The sequence below is a fragment of the Dendropsophus ebraccatus genome, chromosome 8, assembly GCF_027789765.1.
Source record: "Dendropsophus ebraccatus isolate aDenEbr1 chromosome 8, aDenEbr1.pat, whole genome shotgun sequence".
NCBI classification, from domain to species: Eukaryota; Metazoa; Chordata; class Amphibia; order Anura; family Hylidae; genus Dendropsophus; species Dendropsophus ebraccatus.
Genome location: NC_091461.1, coordinates 124843491 through 124865044, shown reverse-complemented (window position 1 = coordinate 124865044; position 21554 = coordinate 124843491). Strand labels below are relative to the sequence as shown.

Sequence of the window (21554 nt, the reverse complement as noted above, 5' to 3'; positions counted from 1 at the left end):
CTGCAGTACTAGTGATGGGGCCTCTGCAGTACTAGTGATGGGGCCTCTGCAGTACAAGTGATGGGGCCTCTGCAGTACTAGTGATGGGGGCTCTGCAGTACTAGTGATGGGGCCTCTGCAGGACTAGTGATGGGACCTCTGCAGTACTAGTGATGGGACCTCTGCAGTACTAGTGATGGGACCTCTGCAGTACTAGTGATGGGGCCTCTGCAGTACTAGTGATGGGACCTCTGCAGGACTAGTAATGGGGCCTCTGCAGGACTAGTGATGGGGCCTCTGTAGTACTAGTGATGGGGCCTCTGCAGTACTAGTGATGGGGCCTCTGCAGTACTAGTGATGGGGCCTCTGCAGGACTAGTGATGGGACCTCTGCAGTACTAGTGATGGGGACTCTGCAGTACTAGTGATGGGACCTCTGCAGTACTAGTGATGGGGACTCTGCAGTACTAGTGATGGGGCCTCTGCAGGACTAGTGATGGGGCCTCTGCAGTACTAGTGATGGGGACTCTGCAGTACTAGTGATGGGGCCTCTGCAGGACTAGTGATGGGGCCTCTGCAGTACTAGTGATGGGGACTCTGCAGTACTAGTGATGGGGCCTCTGCAGTACTAGTGATGGGGCCTCTGCAGGACTAGTGATGGGGCCTCTGCAGTACTAGTGATGGGGACTCTGCAGTACTAGTGATGGGACCTCTGTAGTACTAGTGATGGGGACTCTGCAGTACTAGTGATGGGGCCTCTGCAGGACTAGTGATGGGGCCTCTGCAGTACTAGTGATGGGGCCTCTGCAGTACAAGTGATGGGGCCTCTGCAGTACTAGTGATGGGGGCTCTGCAGTACTAGTGATGGGGCCTCTGCAGTACTAGTGATGGGGCCTCTGCAGGACTAGTGATGGGACCTCTGCAGTACTAGTGATGGGACCTCTGCAGTACTAGTGATGGGACCTCTGCAGGACTAGTGATGGGGACTCTGCAGTACTAGTGATGGGGCCTCTGCAGCTCTAGTGATGGGGCCTCTGCAGTACTAGTGATGGGGGCTCTGCAGTACTAGTGATGGGGCCTCTGCAGGACTAGTGATGGGACCTCTGCAGTACTAGTGATGGGACCTCTGCAGGACTAGTGATGGGACCTCTGCAGTACTAGTGATGGGGCCTCTGCAGTACTAGTGATGGGGCCCCTGCAGTACTAGTGATGGGGCCTCTGCAGTACTAGTGATGGGGCCTCTGCAGCACTGGTGATGGGGCCTCTGCAGCACTAGTGATGGGGCCTCTGCAGTACTAGTGATGGGGCCTCTGCAGGACTAGTGATGGGGCCTCTGCAGTACTAGTCATGGGGCCTCTGCAGTACTAGTGATGGGACCTCTGCAGTACTAGTGATGGGGCCTCTGCAGCACTGGTGATGGGGCCTCTGCAGTACTAGTGATGGGGGCCTCTGCAGGACTAGTGATGGGGCCTCTGCAGTACTAGTGATGGGGGCTCTGCAGTACTAGTGATGGGGCCTCTGCAGGACTAGTGATGGGACCTCTGCAGTACTAGTGATGGGACCTCTGCAGTACTAGTGATGGGGCCTCTGCAGGACTGGTGATGGGGCCTCTGCAGTACTAGTGATGGGGCCCCTGCAGTACTAGTGATGGGGCCTCTGCAGTACTAGTGATGGGGCCCCTGCAGGACTAGTGATGGGGTCTCTGCAGTACTAGTGATGGGACCTCTGCAGCACTAGTGATGGGGCCTCTGCAGTACTAGTGATGGGACCTCTGCAGTACTAGTGATGGGGCCTCTGCAGTACTAGTGATGGGACCTCTACAGTACTAGTGATGGGACCTCTGCAGCACTAGTGATGGGGCCTCTGCAGTACTAGTGATGGGACCTCTGCAGTACTAGTGATGGGGCCTCTGCAGTACTAGTGATGGGACCTCTACAGTACTAGTGATGGGGCCCCTGCAGTACTAGTGATGGGGCCTCTGCAGGACTAGTGATGGGGCCTCTGCAGGACTAGTGATGGGGCCTCTGCAGTACTAGTGATGGGGCCTCTGCAGTACTAGTGATGGGACCTCTGCAGTACTAGTGATGGGACCTCTGCAGGACTAGTGATGGGGCCTCTGCAGTACTAGTGATGGGGCCTCTGCAGTACTAGTGATGGGACCTCTGCAGGACTAGTGATGGGACCTCTGCAGGACTAGTGATGGGACCTCTGCAGTACTAGTGATGGGGCCTCTGCAGTACTAGTGATGGGACCTCTACAGTACTAGTGATGGGGCCTCTGCAGTACTAGTGATGGGGCCTCTGCAGCACTAGTGATGGGGCCTCTGCAGTACTAGTGATGGGGCCTCTGCAGGACTAGTGATGGGGCCTCTGCAGTACTAGTCATGGGGCCTCTGCAGTACTAGTGATGGGGCCTCTGCAGGACTAGTGATGGGGCCTCTGCAGTACTAGTGATGGGGCCTCTGCAGTACTAGTGATGGGGCCTCTGCAGGACTAGTGATGGGGCCTCTGCAGCACCACACATATGTCGACTGCAACAATGAGGGCAAGTAGACACTGAAGAGGCTGTGACTTTCCCTGCAAGTAATAGCAGCTTCGTCAGCCAACTGGATGGAGTTTGACCTCCGCTAATACTGATTCCTGAGAATAGGCCACCAATACTTACCGGACATTAAAGGAAATTTCCCATGACAGCTAATATAGTTATACTCGTAGGATTTGTCAAGTTAAATCATTTGGCACATACAATCATTTAGCTGCTTATTCCTCCCAATGATGGCAGCTCGTTCTCTCAGTTACCGACCACCATTCAACTTCTCGAGTCCTACAAGTCTAACCAGATTAGTTGAGATGGAAAAACCTCTTTAAAGAAGCCGACAGCATGACGTGTGTCCAGGGTGCGATGTAGTGGTGTACGTCCCGTAACTAGGTAACTGGTTATCTTCCCATGATCTCCACACATCTCAGGAGCTCCAGGCAGAAAGTTTGTATGGAATCACGTATGGAATCACATATGGATTCACTTATGGAATCACGTATGGAATCATGTATGGAATCACGTATGGAATCACGTATGGAATCATGTATGGAATCACGTATGGAATCACGTATGGAATCACATATGGAATAATGTATGGAATCACGTATGGAATCACGTATGGAATCACTTATGGAATCACGTATGGAATCACTTATGGAATCACGTATGGAATCACATATGGAATCACGTATGGAATCATGTATGGAATCACGTATGGAATCATGTATGGAATCACGTATGGAATCATGTATGGATTCACTTATGGAATCACGTATGGAATCACGTATGGATTCACTTATGGATTCACTTATGGAATCACGTATGGAATCATGTATGGAATCACGTATGGAATCACTTATGGAATCACATATGGAATCACGTATGGAATCCTGTATGGAATCACGTATGGAATCCTGTATGGAATCACGTATGGAATCACGTATGGAATCACGTATGGAATCACTTATGGAATCACGTAAAGGCTCTAACAACAAAGTAAGAACTCGTCATCCCAAAAAGAAGAATCTGCATGTAATCCAAGTCATTACTTACAATCAGACGGGAAGATACAGATGATATATTTCCATACATATCCCAATACACCATTAACCACCATAGATCTCGTCCGGTGATAGGTAACACACTGATAAAAAGTAAAGAGAGGAAAACTGAACTGAACTGGGAAAATTCCATTGTTCATTTCGGCCTCTGGGTATCATGGTCTTCATTCAGACTCTCCCAGTTTGCGTCCCTTACGGGAGGTCTAGTCAATTCCAGAGCCTGACACATCTGCATCATGTACAGTCGCTATGAGGAGGGATGGGTCTGTCAGCCTCTTGGACATGTTCTCCTGTACGACGCCTGAATTCCCTTTCCGATATGTTCCAGACTCCAGGTGCAGGTGGCTTTATACACAGCACCTCTAGATCTACAATTGATGACGTCTCTTGTAGACTGCGAGGAAAGAGATGATACTGACCACCAAGCAGAATCGCTTGTCTCACAGATGAAGCCATGCAGGTGTAAGTACACGCGGCCGGTACCGTGAGACTGCCAATGGCTCAATAAATCACTTATGGTTCCTTTGATCGCTCGGTTCCTGGCCTAGCGGTAGTATGGGGCAGAGGCCACCGTTATTAGGGTGTTCTACCTGACAGTACCCTGAGCAAGCAGGGATAGATTGGGCTTCAATCTCAGGACTAATATGGTCACAACTCCCTGACCGTTCATGTGTACTACTACCCTTTTCAGCGGGACCTACTATACTACATGGGAAACTCATCAAACTACATGGGATATGGGATACCTACCATACTACTTGGGATACCCACCATACTACATGAGATACCCACCATACTACATAGGATACCCATCATACTACATGGGATATCCACCATACTACATGAGATACCTACTATACTACATAGGATACCCATCATACTACATAGGATACCCATCATACTACATGGGATATCCACCATACTACATGAGATACCCACCATACTACATGGGATATCCACCATACTGCATAGGATACCCATCATACTACATGGGATATCCACCATACTACATGAGATACCCACCATACTACATAGGATACCCATCATACTACATGGGATATCCACCATACTACATGAGATACCCACCATACCACATAGGATACCCATCATACTACATGGGATATCCACCATACTACATGAGATACCCACTATACTACATGGGATACCCACCATACTACATAGGATACCCATCATACTACATGGGATATCCAACATACTACACGAGATACTCACTATACTACATGGGATATCCACCATACTGCATAGGATACCCATCATACTACATGGGATATCCACCATACTACATGAGATACCTACTATACTACATGGGATACCCACCATACTACATGGGATATCCACCATACTACATGAGATACCTACTATACTACATGGGATACCCACCATACTACATAGGATACCCTTCATACTACATGGGATATCCACCATACTACATGAGATACCTACTATACTACATGGGATACCCACCATACTACATAGGATACCCTTCATACTACATGGGATATCCACCATACTACATGAGATACCCACTATACTACTTGGGATATCCACCATACTACAAGAGATACCCACCATACTACATGGGATACCCATCATACTACATGGGATATCCACCATACTACATGAGATACCCACCATACTACATGGGATACCCACCATACTACATGGGATACCCACCTTACTACATGGGATACACACTATACTATACCTACCATACTATATTGGACACCTTCTCCACCCCAAGACATCTGAGGTGGTGAGATTGTCAAACCAGTCCTTTGTTCTGAGATTTGGTTAAATGTCCTTGGGTCTGTGTAGGGCCATTTGGACATATGTATATAGCTGGAGGGATGCACTGTTTTGGGGTAATTTTAATGTATATTGAATAAACGCTATGTTTTGAGATGATTGGGATACCATTCAGTATGCCGGGTATTATTGCCTCCTGGCGACTTTTGTTCTGTGATTACTTTTTCTCCAAATCAGCATCTTCTCCCGTCTTGTAAAGCCCGACGTCTCCTCGCAGAACATTCCGGATTAGTAAGTGCTGCACTTATATTAAGGAAGGCGTGGGGGTGGGGGGGGGGCATGACCAGAAAGCGTTTCCACCAAGGCGATGGAGTGTCTGACACGCTGGGGCCCACTGTGTAAGTAAAGTTTTGAGGACATTCACTTGATTAGTTTGCAGCATAAAATAAAATGATGTTTTTTTCCTGCGCCTTCTGCAGCGATCAGATTCGCGAGCGCCGGCTCTTCACACTGTAGATTTCCACACATAAAATGAGGGGAAAAGACAACAGAGTACAGAGCAAGCTGTGTAATCTTTAACAAGATGGGAAGTGTTGCTTTCCAAAGTCTTGTGGTTATTTAGCCTCAGCGCTGTGTAAGGTGTAATAGCTGCCTCAATCCCAGCATCCAACTGTGCCAGCTCTCACGTCTTACAGCTCCCGACACAGACTGATCTGGCAGTACTAGATCCCATATTGTGCAGCTGTCTCCGGCTCATCTGTGACTAGAACATCAGCACTTTATTTGCATGTGTGATTAGTTACTCCTCAGATGTGTCAAGATCACCCCCAACAATGTGTCTTCAAATGTTAATGAGGTTCTGTTCACCCCATTAGAATCTTTCTTGAACTCTACGATGTTATATCACGTTCCTCGCGCACCTGCACAATAGAGAGGATTGTTTAAGTCTGGAGACACTCGCTAGATCTCGGTTTGTTAACCGTCTGACAGAGTTTCTTTTGAAGATGAGGAAGGGAGCTTCTAGTGTGAGCGGCCAGGACTTTGTCATAGGGGTCAGGCAAATCATTTAGATGCTACTTAGAGGATAAGCTCAGAGAGAGAGAAATCCCTGAGGACAGCTCACATTGCATGGAGAGAGAGAGGAGAGCAGATACAAGGCAGTCTACAGGGGAGAATTATATAGATTGTGTACAAGTATAGAGAAAAGAGCATATACAAGGCAGTCTATAGGGGAGAATCATACAGGCTGTGTGCATGTATAGAGAGGAGAGCAGATACAAGGCAGTCTATAGGGGAGAATCATACAGGCTGTGTGCATGTATAGAGAGGAGAGCAGATACAAGGCAGTCTATAGGGGAGAATCATACAGGCTGTGTGCATGTAGAGCAGATACAAGGCAGTCTATAGGGGAGAATCATACAGGCTGTGTGCATGTATAGAGAGGAGAGCAGATACAAGGCAGTCTATAGGGGAGAATTATATAGGATGTGTACAAGTATAGAGAAAAGAGCAGATACAATGCAGTCTATAGGGGAGAATCATACAGGCTGTGTGCATGTATAGAGAGGAGAGCAGATACAAGGCAGCCTATAGGGGAGAATCATACAGGCTGTGTGCATGTATAGAGAAAAGAGCATATACAAGGCAGTCTGCAGGGGAGAATTATACTGTATATGCTGTGTACAAGTATACAGGTAGTCCTCGACTTACGTCAGTGATCCGTTCTTACGCAGCGTTGTAAACCGAATTTCGATGTTAGTCGGATCATATGTTCATACAGTACTGTCCTGTAAAGGCCTATCCTAACATAGAACCCTACATAATTATCAATATCCTCAGTCTAGAACCGCATAACTGAGTACTGTACCAGTATAGTATCGTACTGTATTCTTCTGCCGCTGCATGTATTCGAGTTACGTCCATAACGTGTAAGTTGGAATAAGGCGTCGAATAAAGCGTTGTAACCACGAAACGATGTAACTCGAGACCGTTGTAACCCGAGGACCACCTGTATAGAGAAAAGAGCAGATACAAGGCAGTCTACAGGGGAGAATTATATAGGACGTGTACAAGTACAGAGAGAAGAGCAGATACAAGGCAGTCTGCAGGGGAGAATTATATAGGACGTGTACAAGTATAGAGAGAAGAGCAGATACAAGGCAGTCTACAGGGGAGAATTATATAGGACGTGTACAAGTACAGAGAGAAGAGCAGATACAAGGCAGTCTGCAGGGGAGAATTATATAGGACGTGTACAAGTATAGAGAGAAGAGCAGATACAAGGCAGTCTGCAGGGGAGAATTATATAGGACGTGTACAAGTATAGAGAGATGAGCAGATACAAGGCAGTCTGCAGGGGAGAATTATATAGGACGTGTACAAGTATAGAGAGAAGAGCAGATACAAGGCAGTCTGCAGGGGAGAATTATATAGGACGTGTACAAGTATAGAGAGAAGAGCAGATACAAGGCAGTCTACAGGGAAGAATTATATAGGACGTGTACAAGTATAGAGAGAAGAGCAGATACAAGGCAGTCTGCAGGGGAGAATTATATAGGACGTGTACAAGTTTAGAGTAGATAAAAGGCAGTCTGCAGAGGGAAATTATACTGTATATGCTGTGTACAAGTATAGTCTCTGTGACCTCAGCTGTCTCTGTGACCTCAGAAGTCTCTGTGAGCTCAGCTGTCTCTGTGACCTCAGAAGTCTCTGTAACCTCAAAAGTCTCTGTGAGCTCAGCTGTCTCTGTGAGCTCAGCTGTCTCTGTGACCTCAGAAGTCTCTGTAACATCAGAAGTCTCTGTGAGCTCAGCTGTCTCTGTGAGCTCAGCTGTCTCTGTGACCTCAGCTGTCTCTGTGACCTCAGAAGTCTCTGTGAGCTCAGCTGTCTCTGTGACCTCAGCTGTCTCTGTGACCTCAGAAGTCTCTGTGAGCTCAGCTGTCTCTGTGACCTCAGAAGTCTCTGTAACCTCAGAAGTCTCTGTGAGCTCAGCTGTCTCTGTGAGCTCAGCTGTCTCTGTGACCTCAGCTGTCTCTGTGACCTCAGAAGTCTCTGTGAGCTCAGCTGTCTCTGTGACCTCAGAAGTCTCTGTGAGCTCAGCTGTCTCTGTGAGCTCAGCTGTCTCTGTGAGCTCAGCTGTCTCTGTGACTTGACTGGCGGATGTCTTGGTGCCCTGTCTGTTACTGATCACATGACACACTTCACGACTATCGTGACCCAGCGCACTTTGCCTACTAACGTCTCAGCTTTTTACACTTACACCTTCATGGCGTGGAGCTGTCCCCCAAGTGTCTGATGATTTGGGATCTCACCCTTGTACAACCATCTAATCCTATGAGAGGGATGACCTATAGACCTATAGGGATGACCGACTAGGATCTCCTATAGACTCTCTATTCTTACAGGAAATACACCGTCCGATGAGTCTGAGGAAAGAGAGAGAGAACCAAAAGTGCTGACCTTCCCTGAGTACATCACCAGCCTTCTAGACACCGGCACCAGGCGGCTGATTCAGGGGTTACGCATGGAGTGTCAGAGCCGTGGGCGATGCTCCTCGTACTGCCAGCTGTGCCACGTCACCTCCAGTCCAGACGCTCCACCAGAACCCGTTCTTCTAGAAGTCACAAAGGCGGTGCCGATATACGAGCTGGTGAGCAACAACAACGTAACCCAGCAGGTAAGACCCTCACTGTGAACGTGGTACATGGTGCCCTATAGGAAGGGAGGGGTTAAATATATTTTGAAATAATAAAAAAGTGAAGGGATTTGGTTCATTAACCCCTTCAGGATGCAGTCTGACCTGTCTTACTTTATGTTGTTGTAACCTTGTGAGGCTTTACTATCCCCCAGCATATCTGCTGGTGTGTCAGCACACTGAATATATCACAGTAGGGTTAATCTGAGGATCCACCCTGGACCTTACAGGAAAACATGTCGGGGGTCATAATCTGTTCACTGGTCTCCAGGGCAGCAGGGGGGAATCTGAGAGTCACTCCGACCCTGCAAGGTACAATAAGGTCACCCCCTAAGGGAATCACAGATTAGGACTCCCTGCCATGTTTCCCTGTATGGTCCAGGGTGGATCCTCAGATTAACCCTCTCTGACCTGACGTCTCAGCAAGATTAATAATAATAATAATATAGGATAATACATGGTGATGAGAACCCCCCTAACAAATCTCACAGCTCGTCCCAACCCCACAAAAGGAAAGAGGGACAATGCAGAAAAACAGAGATACAAGGCGTGGATATGTAAGTTATATAATCTGTATGTACTGAGCAAGGATATAGTATATCACCCTCCAAGGGAATGTAAGGGAATGATCACAGGGTATAACGTAAAAACGTGCAGCGTTTCCTTATGGAATTCAATGTGATTGAAAGGAAAATGCAAAATGGATGTAAATTAGATCTCATTTCAATCATTTAATAATATAAATATACAATGTGAACATAACCTTAAAGGGGTACTCCGATAAAAAAAAAAAAATTAAATCAGCTGGTTTCATAAACTTTCATAAATGTGTTATTTACTTATATTTAAAAATCTCCAGTCTTCCAGTACTTATTGCTGCTGTGTGCCCTGCAGGAAGTGCTGCATTCTCTCCAGTCTGACGGAGTGCTCTTTGTTGCCATGGGGGACAGTTCCTAACATGGACAGAGGTGGCAGCAGAGAGCACTGTGTCAGATTGGAGATAATATACCACTTTCTGCAGGGCATACAGCAGCAATAAGTACTGGAAGACTGGAGATTTTTAAATAGAAGTAAATGACAAATCTGTTTAACTTTCTGACCCCAGTGGATTCTTTTTCTCTGGAGTGCCCCTTTAAGTGGGTTGAGAGCAGCAGCAGCGGCGGCCCAGTTCTGCCCTGTATGATACCAGGTGCACTATGATAACCCTCGTGCATCATTCTAATAACAGACACAGAACTGTAGGGAAATCTACAAAAATCCACCTTCTTTTTGTTTTTTCATCTTGTTTCCATATTGTTCGGGGTTTCATCTTATTCTTGACTTTTTTCCACCCTCCAATCTCCTGAATGTTTCACCATATTCTGGCACTTTTTATGGATAAGACGGAATAATTTAGGCGTTGGGCTGGGGGAGTGCGGCTGGCTGCTTTTATGGCGGCACAGGACGTCTGGTGTACTCGGCCCCGCGGGGTACACACCATCACACACACAAACCTCTTTAATGCCCTTCACTTTTTTAACGCGAGGATCTCTGAACTGGTGAGAAATGAAAACTAGAGACGCTCGGGGAGCGCGACCGGCGTCACACGCCATTAATATTAACTCCTATTCCGTAACGGTAATAAATTATTATGTACCACCCTGAGCAAATAACAATTGGTCATACAGCCCGCGTCTGTATAAAATTATAACACAAGCTCGGTCCGCCATAAAGCCGAGAGCGCATGACTTTGTTAGATTAACCCCTCGGTGACAGGTGAGTGCGGTCACGGCCGTTATAAAGCCCCCTTTATGATACTTCTCATTCTCTCCAGTTCAGGGTTTTTGCACTTTTTGGCAGCAGTACTCACATGGGCTCTTCCTTTTCATTGCTTCTCTGGCCAATCACAGCACAGCACCCACTCCTTACAGCTCTGCCATGACATATTGCTGTGGAAAGTGCTCGGAAATGAAGTAGTGAGCCCCCTAGAGGCAATAGACAAGCACTGCAATAGGGGATGATTTACAGTACTACTACTACTACACAGGACACAAGGGGGGAGAATGGGTTCATGACGCATCGATTTGCAAGTTGCTATGAGAAATAAGAGAGGAAGGGGTTCCACTAAATACTGAACTACAGCACTGGGTACAAAGAGTACTTTATGGGTGGTCAGAGACGAGAGGGAAGTGGGGTCATCAGCACTGTACTCTGACCCAGGAAATCTCGCTCAACTTCCAAATCATGGCAGATCCACTTCAGGCTGGGGTTTACATAAGGGGACAGGACTGTAAGGGTGATCTCTTCATAGCTGTATATAGCTTATATATCACATATCCAGCTGCTGTGTTATCAGGGTTATACAGTTACTATACATTATACACCACATGCTGCTATACTGTACAGTAACTTATATATCACATATCCAGCTGCAGTGTCATCAGGGTAATACAGTTACTATACATTATATACCACATGCTGCTATACTGTACAGTAACTTATATATCACATATCCAGCTGCTGCAGTGTTATCAGGGTTATACAGTTACTATACATTATACACCACATGCTGCTATACTGTACAGTAACTTATATATCACATATCCAGCTGCAGTGTCATCAGGGTAATACAGTTACTATACATTATACACCACATGCTGCTATACTGTACAGTCACTTATATATCACATATCCAGCTGCTGTGTTATCAGGGTTATACAGTTACTATACATTATACACCACATGCTGATTGCTATTCTGTACAGTAACTTATATATCACATATCCAGCTGCTGCAGTGTTATCAGGGTTATACAGTTACTATACATTATACACCACATGCTGCTATACTGTACAGTAACTTATATATCACATATCCAGCTGCTGTGTTATCAGGGTTATACAGTTACTATACATTATACACCACATGCTGCTATACTGTACAGTCACTTATATATCACATATCCAGCTGCTGTGTTATTAGGGTTATACAGTTACTATACATTATATACCACATGCTGCTATACTGTACAGTAACTTATATATCACATATCCAGCTGCTGCTGTGTTATCAGGGTTATACAGTTACTATACATTATATACCACATGCTGCTATACTGTACAGTAACTTATATATCACATATCCAGCTGCTGCAGTGTTATCAGGGTTATACAGTTACTATACATTATACACCACATGCTGCTATACTGTACAGTAACTTATATATCACATATCCAGCTGCAGTGTCATCAGGGTAATACAGTTACTATACATTATACACCACATGCTGCTATACTGTACAGTCACTTATATATCACATATCCAGCTGCTGTGTTATCAGGGTTATACAGTTACTATACATTATACACCACATGCTGATTGCTATTCTGTACAGTAACTTATATATCACATATCCAGCTGCTGCAGTGTTATCAGGGTTATACAGTTACTATACATTATATACCACATGCTGCTATACTGTACAGTAACTTATATATCACATATCCAGCTGCTGTGTTATCAGGGTTATACAGTTACTATACATTATATACCACATGCTGCTATACTGTACAGTAACTTATATATCACATATCCAGCTGCTGCTGTGTTATCAGGGTTATACAGTTACTATACATTATATACCACATGCTGCTATACTGTACAGTAACTTATATATCACATATCCAGCTGCTGCTGTGTTATCAGGGTTATACAGTTACTATACATTATATACCACATGCTGCTATACTGTACAGTAACTTATATATCACATATCCAGCTGCTGTGTTATTAGGGTTATACAGTTACTATACATTATATACCACATGCTGCTATACTGTACAGTAACTTATATATCACATATCCAGCTGCTGTGTTATCAAGGTTATACAGTTACTAGACATTATACACCACATGCTGCTATACTGTACAGTAACTTATATATCACATATCCAGCTGCAGTGTTATCAGGGTTATACAGTTACTATACATTATACACCACATGCTGCTATACTGTACAGTAACTTATATATCACATATCCAGCTGCTGTGTTATCAAGGTTATACAGTTACTAGACATTATATACCTCATGCTGCTATACTGTACAGTAACTTATATATCACATATCCAGCTGCTGTGTTATCAGGATTATACAGTTACTATACATTATATACCACATGCTGCTATACTGTACAGTAACTTATATATCACATATCCAGCTGCTGTGTTATCAGGGTTATACAGTTACTATACATTATACACCACATGCTGCTATACTGTACAGTAACTTATATATACATATCCAGCTGCTGCTTTGTTATCAGGGTTATACAGTTACTATACATTATACACCACATGCTGCTATACTGTACAGTAACTTATATATCACATATCCAGCTGCTGCTGTGTTATCAGGGTTATACAGTTACTATACATTATATACCACATGCTGCTATACTGTACAGTAACTTATATATCACATATCCAGCTGCTGTGTTATCAGGGTTATACAGTTACTATACATTATACACCACATGCTGCTATACTGTACAGTAACATATATCACATATCCAGCTGCTGCTGTGTTATCAGGGTTATACAGTTACTATACATTATACTCCACATGCTGCTATACTGTACAGTAACTTATATATCACATATGCAGCTGCTGTGTTATCAGGGTTATACAGTTACTATACATTATATACCACATGCTGCTATACTGTACAGTAACTTACATATCACATATCCAGCTGCTGCTGTGTTATCAGGGTTATACAGTTACTATACATTATATACCACATGCTGATTGCTATACTGTACAGTAACTTATATATCACATATGTGCCCCCACATCCCTGCCCTCTGGTGTGCCCCCCCCCCACATCCCTGCCCTCTGGTGTGCCCCCCCCCCCCACATCCCTGCCCTCTGGTGTGCCCCCCACATCCCTGCCCTCTGGTGTGCCCCCCCCCCACATCCCTGCCCTCTGGTGTGCCCCCCCCCCCACATCCCTGCCCTCTGGTGTACCCCCCCCCACATCCCTGCCCTCTGGTGTGCCCCCCACATCCCTGCCCTCTGGTGTGCCCCCCCCCACATCCCTGCCCTCTGGTGTGCCCCCCCCCCCACATCCCTGCCCTCTGGTGTACCCCCCCCACATCCCTGCCCTCTGGTGTGCCCCCCACATCCCTGCCCTCTGGTGTGCCCCCCCCCCACATCCCTGCCCTCTGGTGTGCCCCCCCCCCACATCCCTGCCCTCTGGTGTGCCCCCCCCCCCACACATCCCTGCCCTCTGGTGTGCCCCCCCCACATCCCTGCCCTCTGGTGTGCCCCCCCCCCAAATCCCTGCCCTCTGGTGTGCCCCCCTCCCACATCCCTGCCCTCTGGTGTGCCCCCCACATCCCTGCCCTCTGGTGTGCCCCCCCCCCCCACATCCCTGCCCTCTGGTGTGCCCCCCCCACATCCCTTCCCTCTGGTGTGCCCCCCCCACATCCCTGCCCTCTGGTGTGCCCCCCACATCCCTGCCCTCTGGTGTGCCCCCCACATCCCTGCCCTCTGGTGTGCCCCCCCCCCACATCCCTGCCCTCTGGTGTGCCCCCCCCCCACATCCCTGCCCTCTGGTGTGCCCCCCCCCACATCCCTGCCCTCTGGTGTGCCCCCCCACATCCCTGCCCTCTGGTGTGCCCCCCCCACATCCCTGCCCTCTGGTGTGCCCCCCCCCACATCCCTGCCCTCTGGTGTGCCCCCCCCACATCCCTTCCCTCTGGTGTGCCCCCCCCACATCCCTGCCCTCTGGTGTGCCCCCCACATCCCTGCCCTCTGGTGTGCCCCCCCCCCACATCCCTGCCCTCTGGTGTGCCCCCCCCCCACATCCCTGCCCTCTGGTGTGCCCCCCCCCACATCCCTGCCCTCTGGTGTGCCCCCCCACATCCCTGCCCTCTGGTGTGCCCCCCCCACATCCCTGCCCTCTGGTGTGCCCCCCCCCCACATCCCTGCCCTCTGGTGTGCCCCCCCCACATCCCTGCCCTCTGGTGTGCCCCCCACATCCCTGCCCTCTGGTGTGCCCCCCCCCACACATCCCTGCCCTCTGGTGTGCCCCCCTCCCCACATCCCTGCCCTCTGGTATGCCCCCCCCCACATCCCTGCCCTCTGGTGTGCCCCCCACATCCCTGCCCTCTGGTGTGCCCCCCCCACATCCCTGCCCTCTGGTGTGCCCCCCCCCCACATCCCTGCCCTCTGGTGTGCCGCCCCCCCCCCACATCCCGGCCCTCTGGTGTGCCCCCCCCCCCACATTCCTGCCCTCTGGTGTGCCCCCCCCCCACATTCCTGCCCTCTGGTGTGCCCCCCCCCCACATTCCTGCCCTCTGGTGTGCCCCCCCCCCCCACATTCCTGCCCTCTGGTGTGCCCCCCCCCCCCCCCACATTCCTGCCCTCTGGTGTGCCCCACCCCACATCCCTGCCCTCTGGTGTGCCCCACCCCACATCCCTGCCCTCTGGTGTGCCCCACCCCACATCCCTGCCCTCTGGTGTGCCCCCCCCCCCACATCCCTGCCCTCTAGTGTGCCCCTAACATTCCTGCCCTTACACCCCTGCCCTCTGACAGGAACTGACCTGCCAGGCAGATGAACCCTCTCTTGTCTGTCCAGACCTGGCAGCCTTCACCAGCTCCCTGCAGTGTGGGGGTTGTAGTCTGTACCCAGTGGCGGATTAAATGTACCCTGGGCTGTTCACCCAACCTGGATCCCCCCCCCCGTCAATCCGCCCACTACTGCCCCCCCCCCCCCCCCACTGCTGTCCCCAATAAACACAATGTTTGGTCCCTTGCTGCACAGAGGATGTCAGGAGAGGAGGGGGCTGATCTTATAGGGGGGGTCACAGCAGCACAGAGGATGTCAGGAGAGGAGGGGGCTGATCTTATAGGGGAGGTCACAGCAGCACAGAGGATGTCAGGAGAGGAGGGGGCTGATACTATAGGAGAGGACACAGCAGCACAGAGGATGTCAGGAGAGGAGGGGGCTGATCTTATAGGGGAGGTCACAGCAGCACAGAGGATGTCAGGAGAGGAGGGGGCTGATCTTATAGGGGAGGTCACAGCAGCACAGAGAATGTCAGGAGAGGAGAGGGCTGATCTTATAGGGGAGGTCACAGCAGCACAGAGGATGTCAGGAGAGGAGGGGGCTGATCTTATAGGGGAGGTCACAGCAGCACAGAGGATGTCAGGAGAGGAGGGGGCTGATCTTATAGGGGAGGTCACAGCAGCACAGAGGATGTCAGGAGAGGAGGGGGCTGATCTTATAGGAGAGGTCACAGCAGCACAGAGGATGTCAGGAGAGGAGGGGGCTGATCTTATAGGGGAGGTCACAGCAGCACAGAGGATGTCAGGAGAGGAGGGGGCTGATCTTATAGGGGAGGTCACAGCAGCACAGAGGATGTCAGGAGAGGAGGGGGCTGATCTTATAGGGGAGGTCACAGCAGCACAGAGAATGTCAGGAGAGGAGGGGGCTGATCTTATAGGGGAGGTCACAGCAGCACAGAGAATGTCAGGAGAGGAGAGGGCTGATCTTATAGGGGAGGTCACAGCAGCACAGAGGATGTCAGGAGAGGAGGGGGCTGATCTTATAGGGGAGGTCACAGCAGCACAGAGGATGTCAGGAGAGGAGGGGGCTGATCCTATAGGGGAGGTCACAGCAGCACAGAGGATGTCAGGAGAGGAGGGGGCTGATCTTATAGGGGAGGTCACAGCAGCACAGAGGATGTCAGGAGAGGAGGGGGCTGATCTTATAGGGGAGGTCACAGCAGCACAGAGGGTGTCAGGAGAGGAGGGGGGCTGATCTTATAGGGGAGGTCACAGCAGCACAGAGAATGTCAGGAGAGGAGGGGGCTGATCTTATAGGGGAGGTCACAGCGTCACAGCAGCACAGAGAATGTCAGGAGAGGAGGGGGCTGATCTTATAGGAGAGGTCACAGCAGCACAGAGGATGTCAGGAGAGGAGGGGGCTGATCTTATAGGGGAGGTCACAGCAGCACAGAGGATGTCAGGAGAGGAGGGGGCTGATCTTATAGGGGAGGTCACAGCAGCACAGAGGATGTCAGGAGAGGAGGGGGCTGATCTTATAGGGGAGGTCACAGCAGCACAGAGAATGTCAGGAGAGGAGGGGGCTGATCTTATAGGGGAGGTCACAGCGTCACAGCAGCACAGAGAATGTCAGGAGAGGAGAGGGCTGATCTTATAGGGGAGGTCACAGCAGCACAGAGGATGTCAGGAGAGGAGGGGGCTGATCTTATAGGGGAGGTCACAGCAGCACAGAGGATGTCAGGAGAGGAGGGGGCTGATCTTATAGGGGAGGTCACAGCAGCACAGAGGATGTCAGGAGAGGAGGGGGCTGATCTTATAGGGGAGGTCACAGCAGCACAGAGAATGTCAGGAGAGGAGGGGGCTGATCTTATAGGGGAGGTCACAGCGTCACAGCAGCACAGAGAATGTCAGGAGAGGAGGGGGCTGATCTTATAGGAGAGGTTGCAGGGTCCCAGCAGCACAGAGGATGTCAGGAAAGGAGGGGGCTGATCTTATAGGAGAGGTCACAGCAGCACAGAGGATGTCAGGAGATGAGGGTGCTGATCTTATAGGGAGGTCACAGCAGCACAGAGGATGTCAGGAGAGGAGGGGGCTGATCTATAGGGGAGGACACAGCAGCACAGAGGATGTCAGGAGAGGAGGGGGCTGATCTTATAGGAGAGGTCACAGCAGCACAGAGGATGTCAGGAGAGGAGGGTGCTGATATATAGGGGAGGTCACAGCAGCACAGAGGATGTCAGGAGAGGAGGGGGCTGATCTTATAGGAGAGGTTGCAGGGTCCCAGCAGCACAGAGGATGTCAGGAAAGGAGGGGACTGATCTTATAGGAGAGGTCACAGCAGCACAAAGGATGTCAGGAGATGAGGGTGCTGATCTTATAGGGGAGGTCACAGCAGCACAGAGGATGTCAGGAGAGGAGTGTGCTGATCGATAGGGGAGGTCACAGCAGCACAGAGGATGTCAGGAGAGGAGTGTGCTGATCGATAGAGGAGGTCACAGCAGCACAGAGGATGTCAGGAGAGGAGGGGTCTGATCTTATAGGGGAGGTCACAGCGTCCCAGCAGCACAGAGGATGTCAGGAGAGGAGGGTGCTGATCTATAGGGGAGGTCACAGCAGCACAGAGGATGTCAGGAGAGGAAGGAGTGTGCTGATCTTATGAGAGGTCACAGCAGCACAGAGGATGTCAGGAAAGGAGTGTGCTGATCTATAGAGGAGGTCACAGCAGCACAGAGGATGTCAGGAGAGGAGTGTGCTGATCTATGGGGAGGTCACAGCAGCACAGAGGATGTCAGGAGAGGAGTGTGCTGATCTATGGGGAGGTCACAGCAGCACAGAGGATGTCAGGAGAGGAGGGGGCTGATCTTATAAGGGGGGGTTGTATTTTTTTTCGAGGTATCGAACTGGTATTGAGTATCGAACTAAAAAAATCAAGTATTGGTATCGAACTCAAAATTCTGGTATCGTGACATCACTAGTCACAACAGGCAAGTTGTGACTATTTCCTCCCATTAGAGCATATAGATGTGACAGCAGTCCCTCTGTTTGCTTACCGTAATGACACACTGTCACAGCTCTCCTGCTGAGGTCCCAGACACAGGGCAGCCAATCACTAAAGCTGCAGCCTGTCATCAGCAGAAGCAGGAGAGTGTGTCACCTGAGCAGGTAAGCAGATGGACCAGAGCACCGGTGCTGGATCGGTAAGGTGAGTATACTTTCTTTTAGGAATGTGTTATCAGAAAGTTACAGATCGTTTCAATCATGTTTTTACTGAGCAGGATCCTGTGCACATGCTCAGCTGACTGTCTCTATGTCTCTTGGTTGCTGCAGGATCCTGTGCACATGCTCAGCTGACTGTCTCTATGTCTCTTGGTTGCTGCAGGATCCTGTGCACATGCTCAGCTGACTGTCTTTATGTCTCTTGGTTGCTGCAGGATCCTGTGCACATGCTCAGCTGACTGTCTTTATGTCTCTTGGTTGCTGCAGGATCCTGTGCACATGCTCAGCTGATTGTCTCTGTGTTGCTGTAGGATTCTGTGCTCAAACTCATTTGTCTGTTTCCGAGTTGCTGCAGGATTCTGTACTCGTGCTCAGCGGTCTGTCTCTCGGTCTCTCAGTTGCTGCAGGATTCTGTGCTCAAGCTCAACTGTCTGTCTCTCAGTTGCTGCAGGATTCTGTGCTCAAGCTCAGCTGTCTGTCTCTCAGTTGCTGCAGGATTCTGTGCTCAAGCTCAGCTGTCTGTCTCTCAGTTGCTGCAGGATTTTGTGCTCAAGCTCAGCTGTCTGTCTCTCAGTTGCTGTAGGATTCTGTGGTCATGCTCAGCTGTCTGTCTCTCAGTTGCTGCAGGATTCTGTGGTCATGCTCAGCTGTCTGTCTCTCAGTTGCTGCAGGATTCTGTGGTCATGCTCAGCTGTCTGTCTCTCAGTTGCTGCAGGATTCTGTGGTCATGCTCAGCTGTCTGTCTCTCAGTTGCTGCAGGATTCTGTGGTCATGCTCAGCTGTCTGTCTCTCAGTTGCTGCAGGATTCTGTGGTCATGCTCAGCTGTCTGTCTCTCAGTTGCTGCAGGATTCTGTGGTCATGCTCAGCTGTCTGTCTCTCAGTTGCTGCAGGATTCTGTGGTCATGCTCAGCTGTCTGTCTCTCAGTTGCTGCAGGATTCTGTGGTCATGCTCAGCTGTCTGTCTCTCAGTTGCTGCAGGATTCTGTGGTCATGCTCAGCTGTCTGTCTCTCAGTTGCTGCAGGATTCTGTGGTCATGCTCAGCTGTCTGTCTCTCAGTTGCTGCAGGATTCTGTGGTCATGCTCAGCTGTCTGTCTCTCAGTTGCTGCAGGATTCTGTGGTCATGCTCAGCTTTCTGTCTCTCTTTCTTCCAGTTGCTGCAGGAGGCAGTGCTCAGCTCTCTTTGGTGCTCAGGTCGCGGTGATGTGATTGAAGACTGGTGTCGATGTGACTCTACAGCATTTGGTATAGACGGACTTCCGACATGCGCCCCTCTACCGCAGCCAGTGTAAGATTCTATGTTTCATACATCACCACAGTTTTATACTATTATATGCTATTATATGCTGTCCTCTCATACATGCGTTACACCTGCATTTCTCCTATAGAGGTACTATAGATGCCAGCAGAAAAACACATGAGCTGTTTAAGGTGGATCTGGGGATGTGACCGCGGGGTTCCAGCCTGTTGGGTGTTGGTTGATTTCTTCCGTGCTTTACACATGTTTTATACTCTATACGTAGAGCAGCTTGCTCTGGGCACTGCCCATTTAGTTGCATGTGGTGCAGTTTTGTGCAGAGATGGTCTGCAACGTAAGACGACCTTGGCTCTTGTGGATATCCCCGTCCTTGAGAACAAGTTGTCCTACATCTCCCTGAATAAGTTAAAGAGAAGCAGACTGAGAAGAGGAGCCTGTGATGAGAAGGTGGACATGTGCTTTATAACTTTACCTGGACCTTACAAGGCCTCAGGCTGGTGGCATCCAACCTGCCAGACATAAAGGCCTGCACCCCACAGCTGGATATGACAGCTCCAGTGTTAGCACGGACAATCCAGCACCCCATAGCTAGATATGATAGCTCCAGTGTTAGCACGGACAATCCAGCACCCCACAGCTGGATATTACAGCTCCAGTGACAATCCAGCTGGTTAGGAAGGAGACATAGGCCCAGTGCCATAACACAGACTAGAGTGGAGCGCATTAGTTTTTGGGTTACCCTAGCTCAGTGTTTCTCAACTCCAGTCCTCAAGACCCACCAACAGGTCATGTTTTAAGGATTTCACACTTATAGTCAGTGCACCAGTAACTACCACAGCTGTTCATTGTATGGGATATCCGCAAAACATGACCTGTTGGTGGATCTTGAGGACTGGAGTTGAGAAAAATTGATCTAGAACCTGCCAAATCCTGTTATAGTGTAGGATGCTGTGAGCCCATTTTTGTACTTACTACATATATGTTATACCGGTGCCTGGCCGGACACTGTACAGGGGATTCCCCGGGGGGATTATTACCCCTATCAGAAGGCCACAGAGTATGAAGAACCTTCTGGGATCTCTCGTACCAGTGACAAACCACATGACTAGGGATCATAGAGTCTGGTTGGTGAACCTTCTTCTACAAGACCGACTAAACCTTTCCTCTCCCACCACTTACCTTCAGCCCTGAAATAACCATGGAATCCTAGATTTGGATGAATTGGCCACAGAGGCCTTCTATTAAACATATAACATATATAGTTTTTAGCAATCAGAAACAAATATAAGTAATATGTGTGTAAAACTCCAGAAACATTTTTGTTGGATTGCACCACTAACAATAATGGGGAGGTCCTTGGAGCTACAAAATCTGGCGCCGAACAATCTTACTAGTAAACAGAAATCCAACAAAACCAAACTTTCCTGCAGATGTCTGGGACACCATAGCCACTAAGGTAGCAATTTGGGCCCACCAGCTCGTGAAGGTGA

General features: G+C 49.1%; 1 protein-coding gene across 1 annotated transcript in view; it reads left to right on the top strand.

Annotated features, from left to right (window-relative positions):
• The window catches only part of ASTN1 (astrotactin 1), a 469175-nt gene that overhangs the window by 408770 nt on the left and 38851 nt on the right, over positions 1 to 21554 (top strand). Inside the window, exons 17-18 of the mRNA XM_069981712.1 lie at positions 8749 to 9020; positions 19961 to 20094. Coding sequence (XP_069837813.1) covers positions 8749 to 9020; positions 19961 to 20094 — 406 coding nt within the window. The remainder of the gene's footprint in view (positions 1 to 8748; positions 9021 to 19960; positions 20095 to 21554) is intronic.